The sequence below is a fragment of the Takifugu flavidus genome, chromosome 13 (genome assembly GCF_003711565.1).
Source record: "Takifugu flavidus isolate HTHZ2018 chromosome 13, ASM371156v2, whole genome shotgun sequence".
NCBI classification, from domain to species: Eukaryota; Metazoa; Chordata; class Actinopteri; order Tetraodontiformes; family Tetraodontidae; genus Takifugu; species Takifugu flavidus.
This window is the reverse complement of record NC_079532.1, coordinates 12,654,212-12,668,829: the sequence shown is the minus strand read 5'-3', so window position 1 is coordinate 12,668,829 and position 14,618 is coordinate 12,654,212. Positions and strand designations below refer to the sequence as shown.

General features: G+C 46.5%; 2 protein-coding genes across 5 annotated transcripts in view; both read left to right on the top strand.

The window, feature by feature from the left end:
- The window catches only part of grm3 (glutamate receptor, metabotropic 3), a 29,490-nt gene extending 15,881 nt beyond the window's left edge, over positions 1-13,609 (top strand). For all 4 annotated transcript variants that reach the window (XM_057051807.1, XM_057051810.1, XM_057051811.1 and 1 more), the window contains 8 exons: positions 175-784; positions 7,406-7,648; positions 7,741-7,930; positions 8,332-8,641; positions 8,722-8,915; positions 9,231-9,363; positions 10,539-10,716; positions 11,431-13,609. In XM_057051807.1, the coding sequence (XP_056907787.1) occupies positions 175-784; positions 7,406-7,648; positions 7,741-7,930; positions 8,332-8,641; positions 8,722-8,915; positions 9,231-9,363; positions 10,539-10,716; positions 11,431-11,507 (1,935 nt within the window). In that variant the 3' untranslated portion in view covers positions 11,508-13,609. The remainder of the gene's footprint in view (positions 1-174; positions 785-7,405; positions 7,649-7,740; positions 7,931-8,331; positions 8,642-8,721; positions 8,916-9,230; positions 9,364-10,538; positions 10,717-11,430) is intronic.
- The window catches only part of fam107b (family with sequence similarity 107 member B), a 141,727-nt gene that overhangs the window by 94,458 nt on the left and 32,651 nt on the right, over positions 1-14,618 (top strand). The window lies entirely within an intron of this gene.

Genomic DNA, 14,618 nt, shown 5'->3' with positions numbered 1-14,618 from the left:
CTTCATATTGTATCCATGTTATTAGCTGTGAACTATAAAATGAAACCTTATCTGCAAAAAAAAAATTGCTCTGCATAATTTCACATTTGTATCTCTCTTTATAGAGTGACATATTTTTGTATTATGGTAATATAAACTAATAAAAGCATGAAAAGTCTGAGTTTCTTTTCACAGGTGGGGCGATCCAATGCTAAGAAGTCCTATGAAGCTGTGATCCGCCAGCTCCTCCAGAAGCCCAATGCCCATGTGGCCGTCCTCTTCCTCCGCAGCGACGACGCCAGAGAGCTGCTGGCAGCTGCCGCTAGGCTCAACACCTCCTTCATCTGGGTGGCCAGCGACGGATGGGGCGCCCAGGAAAGCATCGTCAAGGGAAATGAAGTCACTGCCGAAGGGGCTATCACGCTTGAGTTAGCGGCCAATCCCGTACCAGATTTCAACCGATATTTCCTAAGCCTGAAACCGAGCAAAAACCACCGCAATCCCTGGTTCAGAGAGTTCTGGGAGCAGCGGTTCCAGTGTTCCTTGGGTGGTGGAGGAGGGGGAGGTGTTGGACTGGGAGAGAAGCCTCTCCCCCCGTGTGACAAGGACTTGCAAATGGACAAGTCAAAGTTTGAGCCTGAGTCCAAGATCATGTTCGTGGTAAACGCCGTGTATGCCATGGCCGCCGCCCTCCACAACATGCAGCGAAGTTTGTGCTTCAACACCACTAAGATGTGCGACAGCATGAAGCCGCTGGACGGTCGCAGACTGTACCGGGATTTCATCCTTAATGTCAGTTTCACAGGTAAGAAAGCTGGAAAGTCTAAGATAAGGTGCTCAATGTGGTTGGGAAGTGCAAAAAGGAATGCTGAAGTGGAGGCGGGGAAGCAAAGGAGGTAGATAACATGAAATAGACGGGGATGTGAGTCCTGTTTAACAGTCCACTCTTTTGACAAAGGAATGTTGTCCTTATCCTCAACCAAAGCAGCCAAACCACCAAGCATAAAAGCACTGAGACAAATCTGCTTAATTGCTGGGGATTGTCAGAGCCAGCCTGCCATTGACACCTATTACCCATGCGTAATTGATACGACACTACAAAGTTGCTTTGAGGAACGAGAGCTGCACTTAATCCGTCAGCCGAATTCCTCTCCTTCGCACTAATGAGATTGTGTGTGTTATAATAGCTCCTACAGCAGGCCGCCTGTCAGTCTCTGTAGGGTTCGGAGAGAGGAGACAGCGGATCGCTTTGACTGACAGTCGGGGTACAAAGGCAGCGTTATAAATAAACCGCTGTGTCTCGGGGACTGACACAGGTTTAGAGGTGTTTATTTTTCCCCCAACCGTGACCAGGAGCAGACTTCAAAACAGCGCTAACATGGTAGCTTTGCCACGGGACGCTTGGGAGAGAGCAGGCGGATGGAATACCAGAGAATGTCGTCACCTACTGAGGTGCTCACAGGCACGACTGACAGGCAGACTAAAACGAGAAAAGTGAGCCTCGGATAAGGGAAGAGAGAAGAAGGAGTAAAAAAGAGACGGGGAGGTGTGCATAGATGGAACGAGGCAGCCCAGAGGCGACGCCACGGTGGGCCAGCAGGCATCAGCAGAAGTCCATGATTCTCTTTCAAATCCCCCCCCTTTTTTTTGTCCGTCACAAATCAAAGGTTGAAGCCATTTTGCACCAAGAGGGGAGAAGGAGGAAAATGCTCGAGTAGGACAGAGAGAAAAGGAGGGATGAAATTCACATTCACAGTCTCAGCCTCCGTTTGGCACAGTTCCTGCACAGAGCGGGATGAACCAGGAATGCACATTCACACTCAACTCTGGAAACGTGTTGGATAAGAAGGGGGGACAGAGGAGGAGGAGAGGTGCGAATCCCTCTGTGGCTTCTCTACATTTCAGTCTGATCACCTTTCTCTCTGCTTTCTCCCTCCCTCTGTACCTGCGTCTGCATTCAACACAGCAGCAAATAGGAAACGGCCAAAATGCTCACCGTCATTAAAAAGAGTACATTAATGTCTTTCAGTTCCTAAGACAATGCGGATATCGAAGGCAGCACAGATAAATGGGGCATTGTTTTTGTTGGGAGCTGTCGGTTAGTGCTGAGTGGCACCCCCACTCTTGTGCATAGGTGTTACCCGTATATAAGGAAGGAGCTGAGGTGAGTTGAGGTTGAATGGGAAGTATGAATACTGCAGCATCACCATCCGCAGTGCTCTCAGCCTGAACTGTAGCAGATGGAAAGCAACACTCTCTATCTCCCTCCCATCTTTTTCAGACGTGGTCATCATGCAGTTGTGGCATTGCACCCAGTTCAAACTCTAATTTTTATGGTTTACGTTCTGTTGGTGACAGACTTTCCCTCATCCCCCCATTCGTAACTAAAAGTGTATCACCAACCAGGCTCGACCAGGTTTCCTTACGTGTGCGGAACGTGACGCACTCAGGCAGCGTGTCAGTGCGGTAAGACTGTGTTTGCCGATGCCGCTCTCTTCCTCTAGTCCCGTCTAGTTGCTATGGTAATGAACCCATGGCTCTGTTGCCAATTGTTGAAGTGATCTGGTAGATCCCAGGATCTGCTTGCTGCTAACTACTAAGAGGAAAATCTGTGGACCGTAATAGGTGAGCGGCGCGTCCAAACGCATGCAAACGAGTCTTTTTTTTTCTCCTTTCACTCAGAGACAGCCTAAAATGCTTGTTTTGTACCGGCATGAAACTGCAGACACCCCCAACCCACACACTTCTCAAAGCCATCATTCAACTCCCACCCACCTCCCAGATCTGCAGCAAATATATCAGTATATACACACTTGCACACAGTCTTCTGTTCAAATAGTGGCGATAGATGTGATATTCCTTTGGTGTGTGTGTGTGTGTGCGTGTGTGTGTGTGTGTGTGTGTGTGGTGTGTGTGTGTGTGTGTGTGTGTGTGTGTTAGCAGAGGCGGTGTGCCTTCAGGGCCATATTGAGCAGAGAGCTTACTGCAACGTTTATATGCTAGAGAACAACCTTCACTCCTCTTCTCCCTCATTTTCTCCTCACACTCTTCCTCTGCCGCTCTCCCTTTTTTTCTCACTCTTCACCACTCTGTCTCGCTGCATCCCTCTCTCCGTCTCCATTCTCTTTCTCACCCCGAGAGTGTCCTACTCTCTGTACGTTCAAAAACATCACATCCCACTCAGACTTCACAAGGTTGCTCTCCTGCCTCCACCGCCTTTCTGCGTCAGTCTGCTCCTCCACTCCTTCACTCTGCTCATCCCTTCATGCAGCCTTCACCTTTTCCCTATTGATTCCTGTGTATAAAAGCTTTCCTCTATCCACATATATCTCTGCTGCAGTCACAACAGCTCCTTTTGCTATCTCCTCCCTTGCACATCCCGCATTCAACTCACTCTTCCCTGTTGTCACTTCTCTCCTTTCTCCTTTCTTATCTTGTCTCTCAGTTCATCCTCCTCCCCGGCATACCCCGTCTTTGACCTGGCATTCCTCCCTTTTGTCCTCCATATCTCGCTACCTATACTTCTGTCAGGACTCAACTCCCCCTGTCCTCCTGGACGCTTCTCTCTGTTGTTCTGGACGTTCCTCTCTCCTCCCTATCTGTGCACCGTTCCCATGTGGCCTTTTGGTCTCTAGTTCCTACAGCGCTTATAGCCCCAGGGACCAAATCTGTGGGGGAATAAAAATAAATCATGTGATCCGCCCGTAGGCATCCTCGGGCCCCTGTGTGTGCAGGTGTGCGCGTGTAGGAGTGCGTGTGTCACAGATGTGTAAGGTCATGACACCTCCGAAGGAAGAAAAAGGCACGAGAAGAGATGTTGTTGGTGTTGTGGTTTGCCTGCAGAGCCACTGTAGCGCCGACGACGCGTTTCTTTTTCCAATAAAATTACGTAAAGTCTTTTCTTCAATCTCTTCTGATTGTGTTACACTCAAGCTGTTCTTTAAGACAAACTCAAACAAACAACAAAACCAGTCTCAACTGGAGAGTAATTCCATGGTTGAGCCTCAGCCCTACACACACCATAAATGGTGTGTTTGCGTTCGCGTGTGTGCCATATGTGCAGCACTGCAACACCTCCACAAGCAACGTTTATGGAAATAAATTCACCATATACGTGAGGCTTTAAAGAATCCTGTGCAAAATGGCCCCATTTACAGGCTTCAATCAGTCTCTCTGGAATTGATTTATGAGGAGTATGGCATGATATAGAAATGCATAGGGGAAAATGTATAGCTGCCAAGGACACAGATGTTCCTTTCCATGTTAACGGAAAGTTCCCCGCTTTAGTTGGTCGATTCCAGAATGGTTGATTCGACCAACAATGGAGAGAGAGGAGCGTTTGTATATCCCAATGCTGCATGTGCAGATTTACAGTAAGTAGTTTAAGGAAATGTAAAGCAGGTGATTGTATGAAGGGGCTGAGGCGCTATTGCAGACCCGCAGGCTTCAAGGTCAGCAGCTACGACTTCACCCCAATAAATGATGCTGTAATATTCTGTACAACCTGCTCGGAAGCCAACAATCAGCAGTCAAATTTGGATTTTTTTCATTTATATCAGCCAGCCACCTCCTTCCCTCCATGTCTTTAATAACTTCAGTCCCTCTGGGCTTTGCTTTAGCTGCGAACATCATTATTCCACAGTTTCAGGGTCCCCGAACGTTTGTTTTTTCGACGCGTCTAATTAAGATCGAATCATAAGGTGTTTCATGAGTTACAGAGACACAAATATTGAGGACGGCGTCTTCTGTGATTTTATTAACTGTCCCGGGGATAAGGCTGCTTAATCAACAGCAGGTTTTATTTGACAGTGCACTTTAACCCGATGTGCGGCATCTCTCTATGCAGCCCGGGCCTCCTGTGGGCCTCAGCTGGACTGGGCCCACGAGGAGCCTTATGGGTGAAGTCACACAGAATCATCAATTATCATCGCTTATGAGTTTAAATCACGTTACAGTGGGACCACAAGCTGCTGTCATGAAGCGTTCGCTGTTCGGTTCCGTCCCTGATCTAATTGGTTCATGGTTCATGGTTCATCAAGGTTACATCTTTCACTGACACGCTGTAAAACGGTAGCTTAAGGAGCTTTCACAACTCCATATTTCACACGCCGTCACATTCAAATGCTTTTTATCCAGTCCAAGCGTGTGGACGGTGGATGCTTTTGGTCTGCTGTTTTTATGCTCCTTAAAGTGTAATTTCAATAATATATCAAATTCCTTCTGTCACATTTTTTAGATATAAATGATTGAAATTGTGTGATTTTTTTCCCCCTTTATATTAAGCTTGTTGATGAATGTTTACATGCAAAATCATGACTTTTAGGTAAAAATAGCCAAAGACTTAGATAAGGATTGCGAGGAAGATTAATTGTAACAATTGTTCTCAGATATTACCTATCAAAAGAAACAGATTTTAGATGTGTGATTTGGATTAAGACCAAAATCTGTCCATTGGAGTGTATCCTAGGGAGCCTTCTAGGAGTGGATAATACTCGTCTATGTAACAATTGTTGACAATCGTCACTAACACTTAGCAGGATTTATTAACAACAGATAGTTTACAAGGCAATACTTTAATAATCGGAGTAAATCAAAGGGAGGATTTTTCTCCGTAGATTATCCATGAAATTAGCTCTTAATTAGCCATGTTGTCTGCCCTGGTAGCAAGTCTGCTGTATTTATTTCACCACTGGTGGATTTTTAAACTTACAAGCCCAGCAGAGAGCCAGAGGACAATCCACTGTCCTCTGGTGTCCCAACACTCCAGACCCTGACCTAGGAGGATTGCAATTGTGCTTCTGGAAACAAACAACAAATGTATTTGATTACATTTACATTTACCTTTACTTTACTACTTCACATCCATCTTATGGGCGCATTGACAAGCGAGAGCACCGTCCATCACTCAAGGACCCGTAATGCTTCTTTCAGCTGTTTGCAGTCAGTCAAGACCGTCGGCCGTCCTCCGCTCCAACTTGTGTCCCCCTTACGTTTTTTTTTTTTAATAAGCTGCTCTGTCATGTCAGCAAAATGACGGTTACAGGGAGGAATCATCAGTCCTGTGCACCCACAACTCTGAGTGTGATATATGGAAGGCAACTCAAGGACAATGCACCGTCCTCAAATCACTGATATGCTTCCAGGCTGAATTAAACATAATTACTAAATATAGATAATTAAGCTTCAGGGCACATTGAAGGTCCTAATAATGATAATTACAGCGGTGAAGTGGCTCTGCCAGGACGCGTATGGTATGGAGCTTGTCTTATTGCTTTGTGTTATTTGCATACCTTGTTATCCGCCAACTTTATTGTGTATTTAAAACTCTGCAGATATTATCAGCTCCTTCTTACTGAAGTCATTTTCATTTACTAAACATTTAGCCCCAAAATCCAGAGAACACTTGACACTTAAAATTTCCTGTGACAGAGAGGAGGGCTGAAGATAGGGGCCCATGCTGTCCCTGTGATTTATGGATTTCATAAAGCCTAACCCCTTATGCTTCCATCTGACAAGACATTTATTTGAACATGTGGCTTCGGCATGCACACACACACATCAGCGTGCACTGCTAACAGCAGGGTCAGAGTTTTGGAACTGTCAGCACTCGCAGCGAAGTCTCGATCTAATGGAGCTTCCACAGGTGTGTGTGTGAGAGAGAGAGACACACACATTCTTGGCAGGTTTGGATCATTAATAAAGAACTGGCCTATCGCCTCTGCGTTTATGATCTGACACAGAGATATGAGCTCAACAGAGTCATTAACACTGCTCGCTTAGTCTTTTTAGACATTATAAAGTGAAGCTTCATGCATCCAGTATCCAATATTTGGTGCCTGGGCCCCGCGTGGCGTGTCAGCCCCACCAGAGCTGATCGTTCCCCTGTAAAGTGGCACCATAGAGGTGAAACGCACTTTGTCTGTGTCAGCACTGTCAGGTCCATCATCCCCTGAAAGACTCTCTTTTCCCAGCACATGGTTGCCTTTCTCCTTGGGTTGTTTTTAAACGGTTTCAGGATCCTGCCAATTTTACAATCTCTTCTGTTCCCACATCCTTGGGGTAGATGGTAATCCTTTCATAACAACTTGTATACAGACCAATTTGGCAGTTTCAGCAGCATTCCTCCCTCACACGAGAGACCCAGAGGCTAATTCAGTCTGTGTGTGGGTAGCTATAGCGCTGCCCAGAGATTCCGTCCTCTGCCTATATGGCTTCATGGGCACTTTGTTAATGATGCATTTCATAATCGTCTTTGTCAGATCAGAGTGGAACAGCTTCTTTTTTGTCCCTATTTGACTTTAGAGAGGACAAGAGCGCTGTTGACACATGCAGAGATTTATTTTTTTTCGTCTCTGTCCTCAGGGCTGATTTCCAGAAGCTTCAATGCGACGATTGTCAAGCTTAAATCTGCTCTTTCCACTTTCAGCCCCGTTTGCACCAGCAGGCAGCGAGACGGTGGTGAAGTTCGATTCCCAGGGCGATGGCATTGGACGGTACAACATCTTCAGCTACCAGCGCACTGCCGACCGCTATGTCTACGTGCCGGTGGGGGAGTGGGCGGAGACTCTGAGTCTCAGCGGTGATCTGATTCGCTGGCCCAGAGAGGCGCCGCCCACTTCGCAGTGCAGCGACCCCTGTGAACGCAATGAGATGAAGAAAATGCAAGCAGGTGGGAGAAAACCATCCTTTCCCACGTTGTTGTCTTTGACATATAAAGATTTTTAGAAATAATCTGAATTAATCTGAATACCCCCCCCACAGGAGAGTACTGCTGCTGGATCTGTACAGCCTGCGAGCCTCACGAATACCTAGCTGACGAATTCACGTGTTCGCCGTGCGCTCCTGGCCAGTGGCCCACTGACGACCTGTCATCGTGTTATGATCTTCCAGAGGAATATATAATGTGGGAAGATGCCTGGGCCATTGGTCCAATCAGCATTGCCTGTGTAGGGTGAGTGGCAAAAGACCAATTGATGACCCAAGCCCACAAAAGGTTGATGCTTCCCTATTTATCTGGTTACATGGCGTTAGCTTCCCTATCGCAGTTAAGGGTTGTGAGGCTCAAACCCCTTGAACATGCAGTGCTTCATTATCACCATCGTTTGTCTCTGAAGCCAGTTTTCCACAATTCCAGTAGCAGAAAACATGAAATATTCATTCCAACTTTTCATTTCGTTCCATATCAAACTTTTTGAGGTAATATTAGCAAGCTAGGAGAGGCTGTTGAAAATCTGCCTTTTTCAACACAATCATTGGTCGTCTGCTACTAATGAGTGTGCTTTTCCTGAAATTACTGCGGAAGATCAGTCAGCAGACCTGTTAGAGTGATGCTAATGTTCTTCCCGTCTGCAGGTTCATGTGCACGGGCCTGGTTATCTGGGTGTTTATCAGACACAATCACACACCCCTGGTGAAAGCATCTGGCAGAGAGCTATGCTACATTCTTCTGTCAGGAGTCTTCATGTCCTACGCCATGACATTTCTCTTCTTGGCGAAACCCTCGCCTGCTATCTGCGCCCTGCGGAGGCTGGGCCTGGGCACGTCATTCGCCGTCTGCTACTCCGCCCTCTTCACCAAAACCAACAGAATCGCCAGGATTTTCAGCGGCGTGAAAGACGGGGCGGGGGCAGCCAGGCCGCGCTTCATCAGCCCGTCTTCTCAGGTGAGCCGCCACGTCCCCCCTGCCGCATCAGAACGGACAAGGAGACCCAGGTTAAACCCTCTTCTTCTGCTCTTCTTCAGGTGTTCATTTGTCTGAGTTTAATCTCCGTCCAGTTAGTGATGGTGTCGGTGTGGCTCTTGTTGGAGGTGCCGGGGACGCGGCGCTTCACGCTACCAGAACGTCGGCAGACCGTGATCCTCAAGTGTAACGTGCGGGACTCCAGCATGTTGCTTTCACTGGGCTATGATGTGTTCCTGGTCATTCTGTGTACTGTGTATGTATTACTTTTATTACATGCCTCCACAGTAATAGCATTATCGAGAGCTATATTTCTTCATGTTAGCTACAATATCTATATTAGCGTATGTCCTCTATACAGTAGCTCAGAACTAACTTGCTAATACTAATACTTGCAAAAACTAAATTGCACATAAACATAAGCCAGTAAATAGTCGTGGGGGCTGTCATGGTCTGATCGTTATTCCCTTCTGTTCGTATTGTTACCATAAGACGTCGCCAGATTTATCGCACATGGAAAACTGTGATCAGGACGACGTCCTAATTTCACGACGTGATTTTCTCGCTTTAGGTATGCCTTCAAGACCAGGAAGTGCCCTGAGAATTTCAATGAGGCCAAGTTTATCGGATTCACCATGTACACCACCTGCATCATTTGGCTGGCGTTTCTTCCCATCTTCTACGTCACATCCAGCGACTACAGGGTAACAACACGCTAACATATTTTGCTACGACTGAACCTCGTCATAGCAGCTACACTCTGAACTGCAGGGAAATGCAATCCTAATCCCAACAAGCCTCTTTTAAAGCCACAGCGATCTCAAAACAGGTTTTAACGGGATAAAACCTACAGTTTCCACCATGTTTTCTGTTCTGGAACAGGAGGGAAAGTCAGTAAAATAGAAGCGTGATTAACACGATTAAAACAAGTCCTGTATCCACAAACCGTGGCGATACCGATGTGGTTGCATCATTTGTAATCCTGCTGGCAGATGTCCTGGCGCTCAGGTATTAGGATGCCATGCAGACAGGCTCCGTCAAACTGCTGACACATGTCCAGATTTAACAGGGGATTGAGTGTTCACCTGATTCATACAAATCGTACTATCTCAAACACACACGCACACACACACAGAGTAGTGCACTGTATCAAAGGGCATAAGAGAGGAGTGCTGATGCTAGGCCTGCTTATTTGATCCTCTCTCTCTCTCTCTCTATCTCTCTCTCTCTCTCTATCCCAGGATACATATATTTTGGTGTTCTTATATGACTTCAGATTAGTCAGGCAGGTAGATGAACTGCATCAACATTTAAAACCACCTTCTCACATGTGGACGCACGTTTAAAACATGCGCAGATAGACGTCCGTCGGTGCAGGAGCCTTTACACACTCTTCCCGCATACAAAGTTAGTTGTTTAGCGACTTGAGAACCTGAAAGTGACAAACAGCTCTCTTTAGAGTTGCTCTTCTGTGGGATTTTAGCATTGATTTCCCATAATAACAGGCAGGACTATGGAGTTAATGCCGAAATAGAGTTTCGTTTGGCTCCCCTCTGGGGTTGAAGTCTCTTATTGATCCATCTTGTAATTGTTAACCTTTGGACTGTGGCAAAGTATCTGCCAACGTACTGATAGGTGGTTGGGCGCCGAGCTCGCCTTGTGATTGGCTAATTACATTGATAGCTTCACCCATACAGAGCTCAACATCCTGACCTCAGGTTTGCCCTCTGGTCAGCCCTTCATAAAGTTTCTTAGAACTGTTAATTCGACTGAGATTATAATCACAGAATTAGCCACTAGCAGCCATTACTGTGCAACAATAAGGATTTATCTCCCAGAGTATGGCTCCTAATTGCTGTCCCTCCTCTGTGCTTGGCAGGTTCAGACCACGACCATGTGTATCTCAGTCAGCCTGAGCGGCTTCGTGGTCCTGGGCTGCATGTTCGCTCCCAAGGTCCACATCATCATGTTCCAGCCTCAGAAGAACGTGACCAACCATCGGCTTAATCTCAACCGCTTCAGTGTCAGCGGAGCCGCCACCACGTATGCGTCTCACGGTGGGTTACTGGCAGCCACCTGCAGCAGCACTGCCTTTTTACTGTCAGTTTGAAGCACAGATAGCCTCGCGTTCCCCTTTAGAGGGTGATAAATCTAGTTGAGGAGAGGAGCAGCCGAGCTGGCTGTAACAGCTATGTTGTGCTTCATGCCAGAATGAAGCGAGATCGAAATATGCCATTCTGCAAATGCTCCATTTATGCTAATACGTGATTGGCAGCTTACCGAGGCTGCAAGGAAGCTAAAAAGCTGCAGTGTTGAGCAGCACAAGTAGCATGACCTAAAAAGCAGTTGGAATATTTACCCGGAGCAGATTTCATTACTTTTATTTCAAGAAAAAAAAAAGTGATAGCACAAGATGCACTTTTGTATAAAGGATAGAAATTGGAGGTGAAAGTATAATATTTACCACAAGGCTGTAGGACGGCACTGTTGCAATAGCTGTAGCTTTATTCGGTTTGTTTCCAGCCATGCACCTTCGCATTTATTAGTATTTCTAGCAAAATGGCATCACAAAAATTCCCCACAATGTAGTGAGATTTACTGCTAAAAAAACAGATGTATCGCAGATTTTAAGACAGAAGCCATTAGGGAACATGCTAATGAATAACAGCAACATACTAATGAAATACTAATGACTAATGTTGTAAGAACACGTCCTGTCTGCTATGCCATGTAATTCCCTTCTCCGATTTTGTTTGTTTTCCCCATCCCAGCTTCTGTCAGCGCCCCCCCGGTCCCCACAGTGTGTAACGGGAGGGAGATCGTTGACTCCACGACTTCCTCTCTGTGACCGTCTTCAGTCCAGCGCCAGAGCCTGCCACCGTGACTGTTAGCCAAACCAGCTCAGCCATCATTCTCCATCACGCACGCACACACACACACACACACACACACACACACACTTGTACTTCAGTCATTGTGAGGACTCTGGTTTAGCTAATGCATTCCCCAGCCCTTAATCTTAACAGCCACCTCTAAACACCTAACAATGACCTTTAACCTCACCTCAAGTCAAACAATAGTCTAACCCGAAGTTCTAACCCTCAAAAGTTGAAAAGTTACAAAGTGGGAATTCTGATGTGTTTCCAGGTCCTCACTATGTAGCATGTACAAGAATACAAACACACACACACTCAGACACACACACACGGTTCATGTTTGCACAAAATGTACACATAGAAACAAACGCAAACCTTCCCTGTGGAATAGAACTGTATTGTTTCACAACTGTAGAAAGTCTGTAACTATAATTAAATTATTTTCTAGGGATGTACATACGTCGATTCAACATTGTTGTAAGTAGCGGAACAAAAGAACAAAAAAAACGTTTTTAGGATGAATTTTTGGAGCCTTTGTTTTTGATAGCTTTGTTATGACGCCGTGTAAATAGACATGTGCTTACTAACCACGGTAGGAGGGCGCGTGGCCCTCAGTCTGGATGCACATTTGTGGCTCAGCTCGCCTCACCTGCAATATCCCACAGACTTTTTACTCCGGCTTTTTTTTTTTTTTTTGTAGAGCTCATTGTAATAACCGATTAGGTATGCCTTTTTATTGTGTATCTGTACATTTGTATATTATACTACTGATGGTTCCAATAGCACAATGATGAGAGTCTCATAAACCGTGAATGAATGTGAGCTAAAGGGAAAAACTGGAGAGAATAATCGAAGATAGCTGGAACGTAACATGTACAAAGCGTCGCAAATTTACTCTCCACCTTCGATCCAGATAGGAAACCCGCTGTTTTGACAGTTTTGTCCCCTTTTTTTTGGTCAACAATGGGTTTTTCTGTTGTAATCATGGAATCCCTTTATCTAAATGGCCAGAGTTGCAGACATGTGCTCACTAAAGCAACAGCTCGCTCACTCCCACTCTCGAACCGCCGCGTCTTTGGGGGATTGCTGTAATGGATTGCTAATAATAACCAACAGCGGGACCGAAAAGACATAATACACCGGCTTTTCTTTCTTTCTAGAACGGGGTAAAGAAATAAACAAACCCGTGTCTTCCCCTGTGATTTAGGAATTCGTACACAGAGGGGAAAGGAGAGAAACTGCTTTGCTGAACACATGTTGGCTTTGGGTTTTTTTTTGTTTTTTTCTTTCTTATTTTGTAGCTTGTGGCTCCCATAGATAGAATCTGTGACGATGTTTTTATGAATATGGTGACGTGCCTTAATGTATGTTTGCTAGTGCTCCAGGAGGAGCTCATAGGAGGCCAGTTTTACGTTGCTGCCAGTATTGGTAAATGTAAAGTGACCCCCCCACCCCTCCTCTCCCCTTACCCCCACCCCCACCCCCATTGTAGACTACATGTCGATGGCGCTGCGATGCCGTTTAGTTTGGATCAAAACCTTTCGGCCATTCCGATTGTTCATCTCAAGTGTTTAATCCGAGGAAGGCGCAAATGAAAGCGCTCCTCCTCCTTTTCTCCCCCGATCCGTCCGCCGTTAAAGCCGCATTACGTGGGCGCCGATGGAAGGAGGACGGGGGCGAGAGGCTTTCTCCAAGTGTGTGCTTTACGTGTTCGTGTTAAACGTGTTGATGCTGAGAGGCACAGTGGAGCAGCTGGCTTCGGCGGTCCCACAGAGGCCGGCAGGAGGAAGCGGAGCACACAAAGTCAGCTGCTGGCAGATCCAAACTAACAAAGGATTGATCTCAAACGCACAATATACATGAACATCAACACCCTTCCATCTGTGGCTGGGGGACATTTGAAACCTACAGGTTTTTGTATTTAAAAGCCTAAATTAGTGGACTAATTTGCTCTAAAATACACTGTATACCATCTTTTGAAGCTCAACCTGTCATGAAGGAATCTAGACTGACAGTAATTTATTAATTTTCTTGTCTTTAAATCCTAAAATAAAATGTGACTGTTATTCTTGTAGTTTCTGATCGGGATCGCTTCATTTGCATCTTCAGATTTAAGGTCCCTTGAGCACCTCTGCACCTTTGCGCGGCAGTGCCGGGTGATTATCACATCCAAAAGATGGATTGAAGGAGTTTGAAGGATGCGCCGAGACAGCCGACCTACATTGGTGTGTGCGTGTACGGAGAGAGCGGGAAGAAAGAGAGGGAGCGATGTGGCGGAGCAGAGGGGAGCCGCCGCTGTTGGATTATGTAAAGCACTCCCACAGCCCAGAAGTCACAGCTCTTCTGTGGAAGCTCAAAGTGTCTCAGAGATTCACAGCCTTTGTTAGCAGAAGGCTTAGCCATCCACTCTGTGGTCCTGCTCCCACAAGATACACCCCGCATGGCAGGTTGCTATGGACAACCACCGCCACATCCGCTGCCGGAATGTCTATTTGTCTGCCCGGAGAGAAAGGCTGAGGAGAGGGCAAAATAAGAGGAATAATGGGGTGCTGGTTTGGCTTCAAATTGGCAGTGATTGATGGGATTTGGCACTGGGGTGGAGAAGGGGTTCACTACTCCACTCCCAGCATTAAATGGCCACACAAACACAGCACTTAACCTCGATTCTCCTCTCATTTAGTCCAGGAACAAGCCTCAGACAGTGGTCTCACACTCCGTTTCTCTGAATCCACTTCGACCTCACCCACACACACACCCCCCACCTCATGCCTAAAACCTGCTGCCGATTAGGACACGGCCAAGAGCAGCTTCGGTCCTGCCAGTCGATGGGCAGCCCACACGTTAGTACCTAAGCACTCTGGGATCCCAGCCATCCCCTGGACTTGAGGGTATGGGAAAGCAAATTCAGAAAATCTCCCCACGCTTACGTCACCGTCTACTCACACCCCGAGGCTTCGTTTGTTGCAAGGGTCTTTGTGCCATGACCACGGTTATACAGCACGACTGGTCCTTGACCTATAGGCTTTGAAACAAGACTGCAGAGCACCGAGGCTGAGGTCTGCAACTCTTCAGAAGAGAGATAC